This window comes from Schistocerca serialis, chromosome 8 (assembly GCF_023864345.2).
Source record: "Schistocerca serialis cubense isolate TAMUIC-IGC-003099 chromosome 8, iqSchSeri2.2, whole genome shotgun sequence".
Classification (NCBI taxonomy): domain Eukaryota; kingdom Metazoa; phylum Arthropoda; class Insecta; order Orthoptera; family Acrididae; genus Schistocerca; species Schistocerca serialis.
The window spans coordinates 48,076,805-48,094,187 of NC_064645.1; the positions used below are offsets into that span (position 1 = coordinate 48,076,805).

Genomic DNA, 17,383 nt, shown 5'->3' on the forward strand with positions numbered 1-17,383 from the left:
AGAAACAGAAACTGAAGATCTCGGAAGAAGAGCGGGAGAGAAGAAGAGAAAGAATGAAAAGGTTCTGGGAGAAGAAGACGAAAATGCAGTCCAAGAAGGGGCTACCCGTGGTCCTACAGAGGCCGTAGAAGAAGTAGAAGAAGAAGAAGAAGAAGAAAGGAATGATCCAATAAGACAGTCGAAACTTGCCCTGGAATTTTTTACACGGCAAGAACACAACGAAAGAGATTCACTGCCAAAATTTTAGCTGTTAAGAGGCACTGCAAGTATTTTTTAGAAAATTTTGAAGTTACACATTTTTTCCGCACGAACAACAGCTTATAACAGCGGTTTGTACAGCCCTAGAGCGCGATTCGGCGAATCACTAACGGAGCGTCCCGTAGCGGAATTATCCGGAGTCCACAGACAGCAATGTTAAGCACCTAAAGCCTGGCTTACAATGGAGCGAATGGAAGTGAACATGTGCGAATGAGCATCTGCAGAAAATTCACTACCATTCGCCTGAATATGGGTAGAATCGTTCACACTAAAGGGAATCGGAGGTAACGAACATAGCCTATGAACTCTGTGTTACTAGTTTTTACTTTTTGTAGCTAATATTCAGCATACTGCATACAACTCTACCTTGTTAGAGCCACAATGCAAAACTTTGATATTCAGTGAGGATTATTTTGCATGGCAAGCGCACTGTTCTTGACATAGTATGCAAAATGACGCAGGGAAAGAAGAATTCAAGTATCTGAATTTCTATGCAGTCGTGACATGCGTGGAAATCGTGCACTTTACACGGAATTGCTACTCCATCTCTCCTTAACACTGGTCCAAAATTTTTCTTGTATGTCGGCTGCCTTTTTCCCCTCGCTTCTCATCACCATTGAGGCGATATTTATAAACAGAACACCAATTACCGACGACGAGCATCATCACACGGGGTGGCATAGCTAGCGTTTCCACTACGCGCGTAAGGTCTAATGGTCATATTCTTTTTTTGTATCTTTTTTTTTTCTAAACAAAAATGGTCTGGTGGCAAAACGCGCCTTCGTGATCCAGAGAGCGCAGGATCACATCCTGTTCACACCAAAACATATTCACTGTGATTTTTAACCGAGCATTCACTTCTCACAGATGTTGGAGTGGCCACGAAACATATGTGAATCGGATTCCACGTTAAACTGCAGGTCTCCATTTTCTGATAGGTAACCGGGGAAGGCTAGGGACACGTAAGTAGATGCAGTGGCAACCAGCTGAAAGGCCTGCAAGAGGCAGACCAGACAGAATTCTGTTTTGCTCGTGCTTATTACCTTCTTTGTCCCGGTGAAAACCTGGCTGAAAGTATACAAATACTTTTTTGAATAATATCGACATTCTTGCACGTGTAATTCTGATAAACGTGGCTACTAGAGACAATAAAATCATGGCAGTGTTTGAAGTCACAGACGGCTTCCATCAGTGAGGATTTCTAATTTGTTGAAATGAAATGTGTCTGACAGTTCTACATTTTACAACAATTCCTGTAGACCATTCCTTATAATACTGTTTGAATATTGTACATTTGGCCATCAGTGAAACTGTTTATTGCCTGCAGTCGTCACAAAAATGCGAAGTGTCTATTGAATGACAAAAATAAACATTTTTCTTGCACCAGGCACACCGGGCAGACGAGAAACTCAAGCATTCAGGCGCTTCGTAGTAACGATTAGTTTTCTTTAGAAAGAACTGTGGCCGGCCGCGGTGGCCGAGCGGTTCTAGGCGCTCAGTCCGGAACCGCGCGACTGCTACGGTCGCAGGTTCGAATCCTGCCTCGGGCATGGATGTGTGTGATGTCCTTAGGTTAGTTAGGTTAAAGTAGTTCTAAGTTCTAGGGTACTGATGACCACAAATGTTAAGTCCCATAGTACTCAGAGCCATTTGAACCATTTTGAACAGAACTGGGATGGAGTCAGAAACGGTCCCGGCCATTGTTCTGCATATTGCGCTGCGTACCAGGCATACTTGATCAAATTCGTAAAGTGTGGCGTAGAAAACTGGTAAAGCACAAATGACTGGAGTTTAAGAATACTGTTCCGCTGATAAGTCTGAAATGAGAGAAAGATATATCGGAAATTATGTTATCTGATAATTTCTTGAAAAATGCGCTCCTCTCTGTGATGCAGCGTCAAGGGTAACCGCAGCCATGGTCTCCGAGCTGATAGTCGATGCTGCTGCAAACATCGTCGAACTGTTCGTGCAGATGGTTATTGTCTTCCAAACGTCCCCACCTGTTGACTCAGGGATCGAGACGTGGCTGCACGATCCATTACAGCCATGCGGATAAGATGCCTGTCATCTCGACTGCTAGTGATACGAGGCCGTTGGCATCCAGTACGGCGTTCCGTATTACCCTCCTGAATCCACCGATTCCATATTCTGCTAACAGTCATTGGATCTCGACCAACGCGAGCAGCAATGTCGCGATACGATAAAACGCAATCGCAATAGGCTACAATCCGACCTTTATAAAAGTCGGAAACGTGATGGTACGCATTTCTCCTCCTTGCACGAGGCATCACAACAACGTTTCACCAGGCAACACCGGTCAGTTTTTTATTCCCTTTGGCGCATATTTCTTACTTCATGCAGTTTGTTCCACCATTTGTACCGTTCACGATCCGACTTTACCAAACGAAAACGCCTTTGCACACTGCGTTAACTTGAAGCATTTTTACCCTCCTTCGTTTAACCAACATTTCATTGTCTTTTCATTGTCTCCGAAAGCTGTTGCAGTACGTTTTTTACTTTTAGGCTTGGAAGGTATTCTTCTTGACAACTATTACTGGCACAACTGACGTCGTCCGAACCACAAATCATCGAATCGTCACACTTATTTCCTACTTATTTTAACGTATCCACATTTTCAGACGAAATGTCGATATCATTTGAATGAATGTCGAGCACATCAACTAACAAGTGACAGATTGTACGTCCTCAGGAGAAGTAGATGATTTCGGCTGGAAACCCTTGTTCTTCGTATCTAATCATTGTTAAATTCAGAACGTTAATTGGTTTCCACATTACTGTGAAACTGAAAGAAAAAAAGGTAATATTAGCAGGCATGCCTTGAGAAAACACAATAAATATTAATTCGGCTTTGTCTGTATTGTCATTACTTACCATTACTGCAAAAAAGCAACTGATAAGTTTGTAACAGATGTTACTTGAGCGGCTAATTCGAGAGAGTAGTAACTGCGTACTGTAGTATCAGAGAAACTATCAACGAACAGTAACCTGGAACGTCCTTTACAAGTTGCGATCAGTTTGTGTCGTGTTTCCTGTTGACAAATGTACCGCCGACCTCGGCTGTGTGTGTGTGTGTGTGTGTGTGTGTGTGTGTGTGTGCGTGTGCCTAGTTGCGCATGCGCACTTGCTATAGCGCCAGTAGGCGTGTACATTTCTACTGCCGCCTGGAGTGCTACGAATTTGGCAATTTTCAGCTATTTTTTTAATACTTGCAGTGCCTCTTTGCAGCTAAAATTTTTACAGAGCATTTCTTTCGTTATCTTCTTCCTGTGTAAAAAATTTCAGGGTACGTTTCGGCATGTCTTATTGGACCATTCCCTTGTTAGACCAGTACTACACTATCATATTTCTTTGTCAAGGTTGATATGCCAAATATTTATGTCAAAGAAATTTGATGGTTTAATAGGGATCTTTGTCAAACTTCGCCTGTCGTCAAATAAATATGACCAAATCTGGGGCCTCGCCGTAGATTTGATCATAAATGCGAAATGTAACCGCTTCGAGCGCTGGCGTCGTTACAGCTATTTGATGTCTCTGCAGTGTGTTTGTAAACATGGCTGCAAAGTTGGTTTGTTCTTTCGACTATTTTTCTTTTTTTTTTAGATTAACTTGCTTTGACTAGGGTAGTGGGATGGGCAAGGGACACAGTGCGTGCTGTTTATTGTGTGTTGATAGGCAGGTGAAACATGCTGAAGGCGGCTTCATGTCCACAGTTATAGCTACCGCCATCCACCTCGACACCTGGAAACGTCCGGGCAGCTTTTCGGCAAGTCGGAATAGAGGAAGTGGTCCCACTCTAAAATAAAAAATTCTTTCGTAGCTTTTCATCCTACTTTGTCTATTTTTGAACTTAATAAGCGTTTCATCTGTTTCCTACTTTTTATTAATTTTGTAGTTGTTGGGACACTAATTCCATTAAATAAATTATTCGAAATTAAAAATAGCTCTTACTGCACATACAGTATACTAAACATTTATTTACTTTCACATATTCCCTCTTCAATGCTTTATAAATCGCTTCAGACGTTTCTGGAATTATTTTTGTTAGTATGTAATGTGATATTCGAGTGCTTTGTTGTAAACTAGAGTAGCGCTCTATTGTATCAAGAAGTGCCACAGTTTGCCTGTCTTCTGCCCATATAGCATTTCTCAAGAAAGTATTCGGTTTTGTAATATGAGAAGCCACTTTACTGAGCAAATACTGACATACACTCTCATCCATTCGTAAGTAATTCACATATTAAGACTTGCCTTCCTCCACTTGCAGATTTCGTCAGAAATTTTGCTGAATGCTTTTACTATCTCGACGTAATACCTAGGGCTCCATCCAAGTATGTTTTCTTTTTCTCTACCGCTTTTCTTACAGACACATATACAATGCCATTGCGGTACTATCAACTACCGCGCATAATAACAAGTTGTCTGCCATCTTGAAATTTGACGAGAAATATGACGACAGTGTAACACCCGTTTTTAGCGCCCCGTCTAAGGTCTTCATCAATGAAATTTTACGAATATTTGATCATATTTCTTTGTCAATGAAATATGACTGTGTAATACCGGCCTTACTGCGTTCCCAAATACTCACTGCAGCTCAGAAAACCCAAAAAGTAACCCACTGAAGGTTTTTCTTCGCGGAAAGTTGTTTATTACGTTTGCTGTTTTAGCTTTTATGTTCAGATGACTTACTCTAACGAAGAGAGAGGGAAACCATTTCGTTGTGCATTTCAGGAATCTCTGGCGTTATTGCAGAAATAATTTTAGCATCGCTCAATCACACTAAGCGATATGTCGCCCATGGAAACTGCAAAAGTAGCTTCAGACTTGTTTATTCCATTGAACCAGACAACTGGAGGAGAAGTAAGCCTCTGTCTGGAGATCCAGTTATCAGCCACCGGTGGTGTATTCTAAATCGAGCAGAAGTTCCTCTGAGAGTGAACTCAACGAACTGTCTACGTAAGACCTAATCTAGCTCGGTGTGAAACGCTGCTTCATTTGTTGTTTTGTTACAAAAGAAAACTGCCAATTGACAGTAAATAATGAAAATGTGAAGTCATCTACACGAGTACTAAAAGGAATCCGCTAGATTCCTGACACGAGATGAATCACACAATTCTGAAGACTGAGTATTCAACTGAATACTTCGGGATTACAGTAACGAATGACTTTAGTTGCAACGATCATGTAATACTATTGTGGATAAAACAAATTATAGATTGCGTTTTGCCAGCAGAACACTAACAACATGCAACAGGGCTGTTTCACTATGCCTGTCCGTCCTTTTTTTGGAGAAATTGCTGTATAGTGTAGGATTCACATCACGTAGGATTGTCGGAGAGCATCAACAAAGTTCAAAGGAGGCCAGGTCGTTCTGTGTTATCGAGAAATAGGGGAGAGAGTGCCGGGGATACGATACGGGAATTAGGATGTTGGTGATAAAAACAAAGGCATTTTCCGCTGTGGTAGTATCTTCTCATGAAATTTCAATCGCCATTTTTCTCCTCCGAATGCGAAAACATTTTTTGGTGGGCACCTACATTGGGAGAAATGATCGTAGTAATAAAAATAAGAGAAATCAGAGCTAGCAAGGAAATATTTAAATGTCCGTTATTCCGGCACGCTGTTTGAGAGTGGAATGGCGCAGAAGTAGCTCGGAGGTGGTTCGATGAACCCTCTACCGGGCACTTAGCTGCGAAATGCGGAGTAGTCGTGTGGATGTAGCAGAAGCACATCTGTTTACTTCCACGGCATATTACGAATACTTGGCTTCCTGGACCGTGTTACTTATTTTCAAAGTGTAGTTTCCCCTCCTTGGCAGTTTATCTTAGTTTTTAATCTTTCTATTTCGTGTCTATTTCACGTTTAGCAGTAATATCTAGGTCAGGAACTACCTCTTGCTGGTCGACCGAAGTAATTGAATTTTCGGTGTAGATACGGCTCCTGGACCAGAAAAAAAAAAAAAAAAATGCCGCGCGAATAATTCCAAAGCCGCTAATATACAGGAACGTGTTTCTAAAGAGTATGAATATCTGGCAGTTTACGTACGTTCTCCTTACTGGTGCTTGCCGTCACCTCTAATGCGACTCCACGTTAATTTGGGTTGTTTTGTGATGGCAAAAAACCCGTTACTTATCTTTTCAAAGAAAATCCAAAAGCTGTTTTTTAAGCCCCGTTCATAATCTTCGAGAGGGAAACGATCTCTACAAATCCGTGCATTATACACATTAAAAGGAGCAGTGCTTTTACAGCACCCATTTGCGGTGAAGTTCCCTCATCTTTTGGAAATGAATGGTAAATGACACCCGCTGTTTTATATGAAGCATTTTTGCATTTAGCAACAGCACAATGATTTTTCACTTTTTGCTCATAGTACTGCAAATCGACCAGCAAGAAGAATAGCTAATAAGCAAATTGCGTTCTACTTGATTCGACGCCGGCATTTCAGAGTTCGCCTGCCTCAACGACGAGCGTCTAGTGCTCACGCCTTCCGCTCCTCGCTTCCCGTATTGCTGATGACGTCACGCCGCTTCACCTGTCAGCCACGTGGCCTGCCGCACTTCTCGCGACCTGCCACTGCCACCGGCCTTCCAGCAAAACAGAGCTTTTCACAAATTCTCGTGTTGTCAGATTCTGCCTCTCATGTTTCAACTAGTAACACTAAATAAGACTGCTTCTGAAGCCTTGGCGCACGAACAAAAATAATCTACTATGAATGTGAACTACATGTGAGCTTAGCAGGTTAATTGATGTCTGCTTTTGAAATTTCATGGTATGTGTTTGATCTGTTGTCTCTTTTAGTTCTGAAAATAACATTCCAAGAGATTTGGATATGGACTAAAACTAAATAAGACTGTAAAATGTACACTGAATCGCCAAAGAAACTGGTATAGGCATGCGTATTCAGATACAGAGATACGTAAACAGGCAGAATACGGCGCTGCGGTCGGCAACACCTGTATCAGACAAGTGTCTGGTACAGTTGTTAGATCGGTCACTGCTGCTACAGTGACAGGGTACCAAGATTTAAGTGACTTTGCACGCGGTGTGATAACCGGCGCGCGAGCGATGGGGCACAGCATCTCTGAGGTAGCGATGAAGTGAGGATTTTCTCTTATGAGCATTCCACGAGTGAACCGTGATTATCAGGAATCCTATGTTGTTGTTGTTGTTGTTGTCTTCAGAATTGAGACTGGTCTGAAGCAGCTCTCCATGCTACTCTATCCTGTGCAAGCTTCTTCATCTCCCAGTACGTACTAAAGCCTACATCCTGAATCTGCTTGGTGTATTCATCTCTTTGTCTCCCTCTACGATTTTTAACCTCCACGCTGCCCTCCAATACTAAACTGGTGATCCCTTGATGCCTCAGAACCTGTCGTACCAACCGATCCCTTCTTCTAGTCAAGTTCTACCACAAACTCCTCTTCTCCCCAATCCTATACTATACCTCCTCATTAGTTGTGTGATCTACCCATCTAATCTTCAGCATTCTTCTGTAGCACCACATTTCGAAAGCTTCTGTTCTCTTCTTGTCTAAACTCTCATCGTCCACGTTTCACTTCCATACATGGCTACACTCCATAGAAATACTTTCAGAAACGACTTCCTGACACTTAAATCTATACTCGATGTTAACAAATTCCCCTTCTTCAGAAACGCTTTCCTTGCCATTGCCAGTCTACATTTCATATCCTCTACTTCGACCATCATCAGTTATTGTGCTCCCCAAATAGCAAAACTCATTTACTACTTCAAGTGGCTCATTTCCTAATCTAATTCCCTCAGCATCACCCGACTTAATTCGACTACATTCCATCATCCTCGTTTTGCTTTTGTTGATCTTCATTTTATATCCTCCTTTCAAGACACTATCCATTTCGTTCATCTGCTCTTCCAAGTCCTTTGCTGTCGCTGACAGAATTACAATGTCATCGGCGAAACTCAAAGTTTTTATTTCCTCTCCATGGACTTTAATACCTACTCCGAATTTTTCTTTTGTTTCCACTACTGCTTGCTCAGTATACTGATTGAATAGCATCGGGGAGAGGCTACAACCCTGTCTCACTCCCTTCTCAACCACAGCTTCCCTTTCATGCCCCTCGACTCATAGCTGCCATCTGGTTTTTGTACAAATCGTAAATAACCTTTCGCTCCCTGGTTACCCTTGCCACCTTCAGAATTTGAAAGAGAGTACTCCAGTCAACATTGTCAGAAGCTTTTCTAAGTCTACAAATGCTACAAACGTAGGTTTGCCTTTTCTTAATCTATTTTCTAAGATAAGTCGTAGGGTCAGTATTTCCTCAATTGTTTCAACATTTCTACGGAATCCAAACTGATCCTCCCTGAGGTCGGCTTCTACCAGTTTTTCCATTCGTCTGTAAAGAATTCGAGTTAATATTTTGCAGTTGTGACTTATTAAACTGATAGTTCGGTAATTTTCACAACTGTCAACACCTGCTTTCTTTGGGATTGGAATTATTGTATTCCTCTTGAAGTCTGAGGCTATTTCGCCTGTCTTATACATTTTGCTCACCAGATGGTAGAGTTTTGTCAGGGCCGGCACTCCCAAGACCGTCAGGAGTTCTAATGGAATGTTGTCTACTCCCGGGGCCTTCTTTCGACTTAGGTCTTTCAGTGCTCTATCAAACTCTTCACGCAGTATCGTATCTTCCATTTCATCTTCATCTACGTCCTCTTCCATTTCCATAATATTGTCCTCAAGTACATCGTCCTTGTATAGACCCTCTATATATTCCTTCCACCTTTCTGCTTTCCCTTCTTTGCTTAGAACTGGGTTTCCATCTCAGCTCTTCATATTCATACAAGTGGTTCTCTTTTCTCCAAAGATCTCTTTAATTTTCTTGTAGGTAGTATCTATCATACCCCTAGTGAGGTATGCCTCTATATCCTTACATTTGTCCTCTAGCCATCCCTGCTTAGCCATTTTGCATTTCCTGTCTATCTCATTTTTGAGACGTTTGTATTCCTTTTTGCCTACTTCATTTACTGTATTTTTATATTTTCTCCTTTCATCAATTAAATTCAGTATTTCTTCTGTCACCCAAGGATTTCTACTAGCCCTCGTCTTTTTACCTACTTGATCCTCTGCTGCCTTCACTACTTCATCCCTCAAAGCTACCCATTCTTCTTCTACTGTATTTATTTCCCCCCATTCCTGTCAATTGTTCCCTTATGCTTTCCCTGAAACTCTGTACAACCTCTGGTTTAGCCAGTTTATCCAGGTCCTATCTCCTTAAATTCCCACCTTTTTGCAGTTTCTTTAGTTGTAATCTACAGTTCATAACCAATAGATTGTGGGCAGATTCCACATCTGCCCCTGGAAATGTCTTACAATTTAAAACCTGGTTCCTAAATCTCTGTCTGATCATTATATAATCTGTCTGAAACCTTCCAGTATCTCCGTGCCTCTTACACGTATACAACCTTATTTCATGATTCTTGGACCAGGTGGTAGCTATGATTAAGTTATGCTCTATGCAAAATTCTACCTGGCGGCTACCTCTTTCGTTCCTCATCCCCATTCCACATTCACCAATTTTTCCTTCTCTTCCTTTTCCTACTACCGAATTCCAGTCACCAATCACTATTAAATTTTCGTCTCCCTTCACTATCTGAATAATTTCTTTTATCTCATCATACATTTCTTCAATTCCTTCGTCATCTGCAGAGTTAGTCGGAATCCGATAAAACATAAAATGTCCGACGTCCCTGCGGCCAGAAAGAGATCCTGCAAGAACGAGACCAAAGACGATTGAAGAGAATCGTTCAATGTGACAGAAGTGCTAATTGCTGCAGATTGCAATGTTGTGCCATCAACAAGTGACAGCGTGCGAACCATTCGACGAAACATCATCGATATGGGCTTTCAGAGCCGAAGGCCCACTCCTGTACCCTTGATGACTGCACGACACAAAGCTTTACGCCTCGCCTGGACCCGTCAACACGGACATTACGCCTCGTATGGGCCGGTCACTGGACTGCTGATGACTGGAAACATGTTCCCTGGTCGCACGAGTCTCGTTTCAAAGTGTATCGAGTGGAAGGACGTGCACAGGTATGGAGACAACCTTATGAATCTATGGACCCTTCGTATCAGCAGGCAAATGTTCAAGCTGGTGCAGGCTCTGTATTGGTGTGGGCCGTGTGCAGTTGGAGTGATATCGGACCCATGATACGTCTAGGTACGAATCTGACCCGTGACACGTACGTAAGCATCCTGTCTGATCACCTGCATCGATTCATGTACATTGTGCATTCGAACGGACGTGGGAAATTCCAGCAGGACAATGCGGCACCCCACACATCCGGAATTTCTACAGACTTGCTCCAGGTATACTCTTCTGAGTTTACACACTTCTGGTGGCCACCAGATTCTCCACACGTGAACGTTATTGAGCATGTCTGGGATGGCCTGCAACGTACTGTTCAAAAGAGATCTCCACCCCTTCATACTCTTACGGATTTATGGAAATGACGTCAGTTCCCTCCAGCACTACTTCAGACATTAGTCGAGTCCATGCCACGTCGTGTTGCGGCACTTCTGCGTGCCGCTTGGGCCCTACATGATATTAGGCAAATGTACCAGTTTCCTTGGCTCTTCAGTGTATAAACATGCTTCGTAAGTATTATAGACTGGTGGGGATAGACGACACTTAAGATATTGTCAGTCAGATTACTAACTTGAACCATGGGCCATACATCCCGATCTGTAGTTAGATTTCGATTTCTGAGATATTTCTGTTACCTTTCGGGGTGGGAGGGGGGGGGGCAACTGTGTCATTTTCATTTCATACCACTGCCAAAATTCCTTAATTCCACTTCCAAAACTCCTTAATTCATGCATATTCTGGAAACATTTAGTGACACGATGTGTACCATTACAGACATGGATCCTTTCCCAGACAGACTGGTTTCACCCTTAGACATCTTTGCTCTAGAGCGCTATCATCGCTGACGGGGAAGCCCCATTGTATGAGAAGTGTGTGGTCTGGCTCCTGCCGGTTTTCGCTGATGCAGTTAGTGAGTTCAGCCTCAGCAAGCCTGCAAGGTAGTGCTCGTTTCTCCGGTACTCGCACACCACGCGGTCGTGTGTAAATATGAAACAGTTTTGGGGAAAGAGCCCTCATAAAGAGACGATTGTGAGTGAGGGTATCTTGTGAGATCGGGTACAGAAGTTAAAATTCAATGGAACTGCGGATTTTCAAAGTCAGAAAGGACTGTTAAATTAAATCCAACCGTAAAGAACCTACCAGCAATGGCAAACTCGATTCAGGCGATGTTAAGTAAGTGAATGTGAATGCAGAGTGTGTGGTTAGGCTTGTAGGTACAGTCTTGCTGGTGTTTGAAATAATACTTTTAACCTCATAGTATTAACGATAGCATTTTGATGCGAATTATGAACAGAATTATTGGAGTTGTAGACAGGCCGTGTGTCAGCAGGCAAATGATAGGCAACTTTCCCGAAGCGCCATGTGTTATCTTGACTGTGAGTTCGCCCTCCTAGCTGTCGTATCTATTTCAGACAGACAGAAATACGTGTTGTGTCGTATAGAAAGAAGGGGCGACATACAGGTGTGTGTTGTCAGTTTTGACTTATGGTGGTGAGACACGAGTTTTTAATGTGGAAGCTGCTCGAGGAACAGTGGTGAGATTCTTACTGGGGATTTTCAGTAAGGAGAAATAGGAAATCATATAAATGGTCGTGGGAAGAGACTGAGCATCGAGTACATAATCAGATGGCAATGAAAATGCAATAGTGGTCGGCCAAGCACACAGATGGGAAATGGAATAAGGAAGTCCTCTGGACTGCAGTAAGCTTTAATAACATATGGTGCCCAAGTAGGAGGCGTATAGTCAGCTACAGGAAACATGTAGGGCCTACCTAAATCTATGTGAACAGTTGAGCATCACAATTTCGTGTAAAATTATATACAAGACCTAAATCCAACAGTGGACATGAGAGTGCTACTATTGATGATGATAATGATGTTGAAGCTGCCTAAATTGATCAATGTAGTGGTGATACTGACCTGCAGCTGTTCATGAACAGTAAGTAATCCAAGTACTTCAAGTTATTTGAATAGTTCAGTTCTATAATCACAAAGCCTCTTATGTCTACTTAGTTCATAGCAAACTATTCTTCATCAAACTTACTTTGTACTGCACTTCATAGAAAACCGGCTCTCCTTCCCCAGTTACGTTTTCGAACGATATTCTGATCTTTAGTGAATTGTAACTGTCTTCAATTACATCTGGCGCATTCCCTAATACCTTGTAGGCTGAAAAGTAAACAAATAATGGCCCATTAATCACAAACTTAGAAACTGATGGTGAAATATAATGAGTGACTAAAGATACCCCTGTGGAAAGGTTAGAAAGCAGATATATTTTGCAAGAAATGCGATAGATTTTCAGTATCATCCATTTCTTACTAATTTATCGTCATTAAAAGGAGCATTGAAATATAAACATATGCGACTGTTTTTTGTCTCTTTATTATTGACCGCAATTCGTTATTAGTCAAAACAGAGAGATATATAGTGACAGATGTAAACATTAATAGCAGTGCATCTGAAGTGAAAACTAAAGGTACAAGCCATGACCAGGACCTGTTTCTGCCTGGCTGTCTCACTTTTCACGAGTCGTCTCCTTAAAAGTAGCATATCTAGCCAGGTGTCCCTTCTTGACTGATTCCATTTCTCAGCGACGCTCAGTGTTCCGTCTTTTGTATCAAACTTTTATATGAAAAGGCTGTCCCACCAATCACAGAAGTAGACAGCAAACGATTTGAGGTGGGATGTCATCACTAATTTACTTAACTGGGGCAATTTTTATGTATTTCTTTGATACATGCAATCAAAAGGTTATATGGAAACCATTTCTGGTTACATTAATGTGACTCTGAAATGAAACTAATACATCTACATGTATGTATGTAACTTTCAAACAATTGTGTGGTGTTTGACAGAAAAAATTGCTTAAATATCTTTGTGCATGCTGTAATTAGTATAATTCAGTAGTATGGATATGCCAGGGCCGGAATACTTTGCACTTAAATAGTCTTGAAAACTGCAAGTGTGCTAAAAATTTCACACCTTTACTACTCATTAGATAAAAGCCATGTCCATCTCTATCTATGATCATATAACATGTAATATGATCATGTAACCCTTATCTGTCACCACAAACCATGATATCAGTAAGTTACATCTCTCTCTTCCAGCCACTGTGCAGAATATTACCATGAAACGGCCATTCACTGTACAATAACTTAAAATAAATGAAAAAGAAACAGCCATTCTCACTACATCCCCAAAGCAGTTTTCTTGGCCATGTTTAAAAGTATCCAAACAATACAAATTTTTGCACCTTATTAAAAATATTAGTCGAAAAATATACATTAAAAGTGTCATTTATAATATAGCTTTATCTACAATACATCTACTAAATATGAATACAGTCTCATAAATACAAACATACACACACACATACAATCTTAACTGCACAAATCTGTATGCCATGAACTTACAAGTTAGCAACACAAACCTGAGTTTAATGTTTGAAGTCTGCACCATACATGCTGCAAGGAGTAATGGTCCGACAAATTAAGTATTTCCTACATCTAAATTCCTCTCAAGTTACACACAGTGTACTCAACATCTAACATTTTTGGAACAATACGTCACAAAACAAAAAAATGTAATGTTTACATCAACTATCGAAACGTTAAATACAACATGCACACATATCCAACAAAACTGGAGACTAAAAGATGATTGTGAATCCTTAAATTAAGTGCAGCGATGCTATTTCCCGATGCTATTTCCATGCATATTCTAACATTCTGCGTGGTGTCTGATTGTTCTAAGTCGTGTCTCCCTACCACTATCGCGCAACGATGCCCTGGGCGTGTTTTTTAGGAAATGGACTAGTTTGAATCTGGGACCTGTTGCTGGTAAGGAGACGCCAGACCACACATGACATGTAGAGTTCAGAAGAGTTCAGTGAGACTAGTGATGATATACCCAAATACTTCATGATTTCAGCGTCAGCTCCACTGCACTCCCTGTAAAAGAATCTTAATACTAACTAAATTTAGTGGAAGGGGTTCAAGGCTTTCCTATTTTTAGTTAGCTGGTAAAATAACGTCGAAAAAGCAGTTAAGTTTACCATTGGAAATTTTATTCTACTCACAAAAATTGTTTATAAATTGCACTATTGATAAAAGGAAATGTTTTAATACAGGATGATAAAAACCAACTGTGTTCAACAAAAATATGAACGAATATTGCCTGAATGGGTTTCCAAGTTCTACAATGGATCGAAGGATGACCTGTGCCATATCACATCTATAATCTAGGTTTAAATTAAGTTTCACAAAAGTGAAAACTATCAAAATGGTCTACACTGACCCTCAATTATCTTTAATTACTTATCTAACTTGTCGTAAATTACAGTGGCTTCTCAATAACTATGTAACAGAAAAATCATTGTGTTTCAGATTTTTACTTCAAGTGGCAAATGTGAACATCATGAGCTTTAATTGACGATCGACACTAGTATTACGCAAAAAGGGGGTGTAACAGATGAGACTTCTGCAGTTCTGAGTGAAGCTTTATGCGCTGTTATGTGGCATTGCATGCGTTCATTACCTTGTCGGTGTTCGTCAGGGGGCGGCGGACAGCACAGTTCCGCTCACCTCGCCGTCTCGGAAGCAACTCTCTCCTAACTTCTCCTTACTACCATTTACCGAAGTTGGTTTAAAAAAACTATCTGGCTCTGTTTTCATCTGATCAATCAGGGTCTCAATGTTAACCTTAAGCTCCACCTACAAAATCTCTGTCTATCCAATGAGAAACGTTATACTTTTTGTGGTGGGGCAATGTTTTTTAAGTTTGCAACGTAACAGAGACACGAAAAAGTCTCACACTAAAACCTGCGGGTGGTGTGGCCCTTTTTGTGTTATCGTAAGATCTATACTGTTCTTCTGGAGGGCTCTATCTTTTAACAGGGGCCCCGTGGTCCTGACGTAACAGAGACGCGAAAAAGTTTCACACTAAAACTTGCGGGTGGTGTGGCCCTTTTTGTGTTATCGGAAGATCTATACTGTTCTTCTGGAGGGCTCTAGCTTTTAACAAGGGCTGGGGGTGGTCCTAGCGGTTAGCTGGCGACGTGGGTGTCCGTCCCTTATCGTCGGGCCTTCAAGCTTAACACGATTCTGCTCTCAGCTTCTGTTCTCGTTTCTCCCCTCGGAACTGCGTCTGTCTCACGGTGGGAAGGTATGACATGATTTAGGCATTCTTGTGTTAGTCTGTGGTATTCCATTTGCTCACTCATTACTCATATTACTTTGGTTAATTTAATGTCATGATTTATTCGAAGCTATGTGACATACTACTGGATTTGCTTATCATGTCAGGGTTTTCATGGAAGGTGTTAGATTTGCCTGACACCTTACATATCAGCACCCTTTGAACTTAATTTTTTGTACTGAAGTTAGGCAATGATTGAATCATTGTCTAAGCCAGTCAAAAATTATTCCGTTATCTAAATTTTGTTGCCTTCTGTACAGCCACGTTAATCTGTTCTCTGCTAGTTTGTATTACTAATTTATATTTTTATATTCTTCCACATTATTATCAAAAATATTTTTATATTGGCAAGGGAAGAATATTTTTATTCTATTGTAATTATTATTTTTTAATTATTTTCTTTCATTATTTAATTGTGAAGTTTGTTTTTTAAGAAGTTTGTTATCAACAGTGAGGAGTCTTTCACATCGATTTTCTTAGAAATATTGTTTATATAAATGTAGTAATTAAGTAAAATCCATTCTTAACACATTTTCTAAATATCATCTCAAGTAAAATGTTTTTGTTTCTAGACACTCATTTCAATATTGTTACACTAACAAATAAGAATTATTTCCAAGAATTGCTTTGACAAAGAAATATACATACACCAGTATTGAGATATTATCCTAACAAATGGTACAAATGTTAAAAAAAAGGGAAAATATCCAATAAGATAATTTTTTATTCTTTGTTTTTATAAGGAGAAAATAAGTAAAATATAGTTATTCTTTTACTTTTATGAGGAGAAAATAAGTGGCATACAGTTTTCGTGTTTATTATGCCTTACTTTTGTTCTTTATATACTGTCCATTTCAGAACTAATGACTTATTTTTATCGATAGTCTATTTTTTACTTAAGTCCATAGTCAATGACTGTTATTTTGTAGTTTATTAGCTGTCTGATGTGCTTAACTTATTTAGTTTTTCACACGTTTCTTTTGCACAATTCCTACATCACATAATTTGATTTCACACATTCACACAATCCTATGAAAGTGCATGAGGTTGGCGAATGTTTTTGCACGAAGGTGATGGACTTGAGCTAGATGGATGTGGGCAAGTATTTGATGTACAGCTTTGTTCGTCTTTCCTTGTTGGCTTTGCAAGTGTGTGTTGCTGTTGTGGAGGTCCCATAATGGAATGGAGCTGTGTGTGCAGAATCTCGTGGTTTACTAGCTTTGTATGCGTGAAAGTCATCATTATGTCTCACTGAAAGCGGTCGTTTCTCGTTGTAATAATTCACAGATGACTAGTTTACAATAGGATAGGGATTTGGGAGGGTATGTCGTCTATTCTTCACTCATCTTCTTTCTTGGTCTCAATCTTGCAAATCTTCAACTTCTGGTCTTCCTGCTTTTTCTCTGCTTCTTACTTGCTTCTTGGTTCTTCTCTGGGCAGGATATGGAAATATTTATTGATAACTAGTCGCTTTGAAGTTCTCCTCTTAGTAACAGTTTGATAAATGGTTTGGGCATGTCACTTTTACTTTGTGGAAGTTTTCTTCAGTTTTGTGCATCAGCGTGCTGTTTAATAGCAGTAGTGTGACTTTTACACATATTTTTTTGCCAGTGGTGGCTTGCCCAAGCTGTCTTCTCGTTGGGCCGTTTTTGCTCGCTCCGCTGAGTCGGGGCATTTAGGGGTTTATGTGCGGTGAAAGTCTGGTGTTTGCTTGTCAGTCCCTGCACCAGTCCCTTCTGGCGTTTGGTATCCTCTCGTGTCTCTGCAGGGTTCCGCCA

At 40.7% G+C, this 17,383-nt stretch overlaps 1 protein-coding gene across 1 annotated transcript in view; it reads right to left on the bottom strand.

The window, feature by feature from the left end:
- The window catches only part of LOC126416586 (uncharacterized), a 347,834-nt gene that overhangs the window by 14,032 nt on the left and 316,419 nt on the right, over positions 1-17,383 (bottom strand). The window contains exon 14 of the mRNA XM_050084338.1: positions 12,448-12,572. Within this exon, the coding sequence (XP_049940295.1) occupies positions 12,448-12,572 (125 nt within the window). The remainder of the gene's footprint in view (positions 1-12,447; positions 12,573-17,383) is intronic.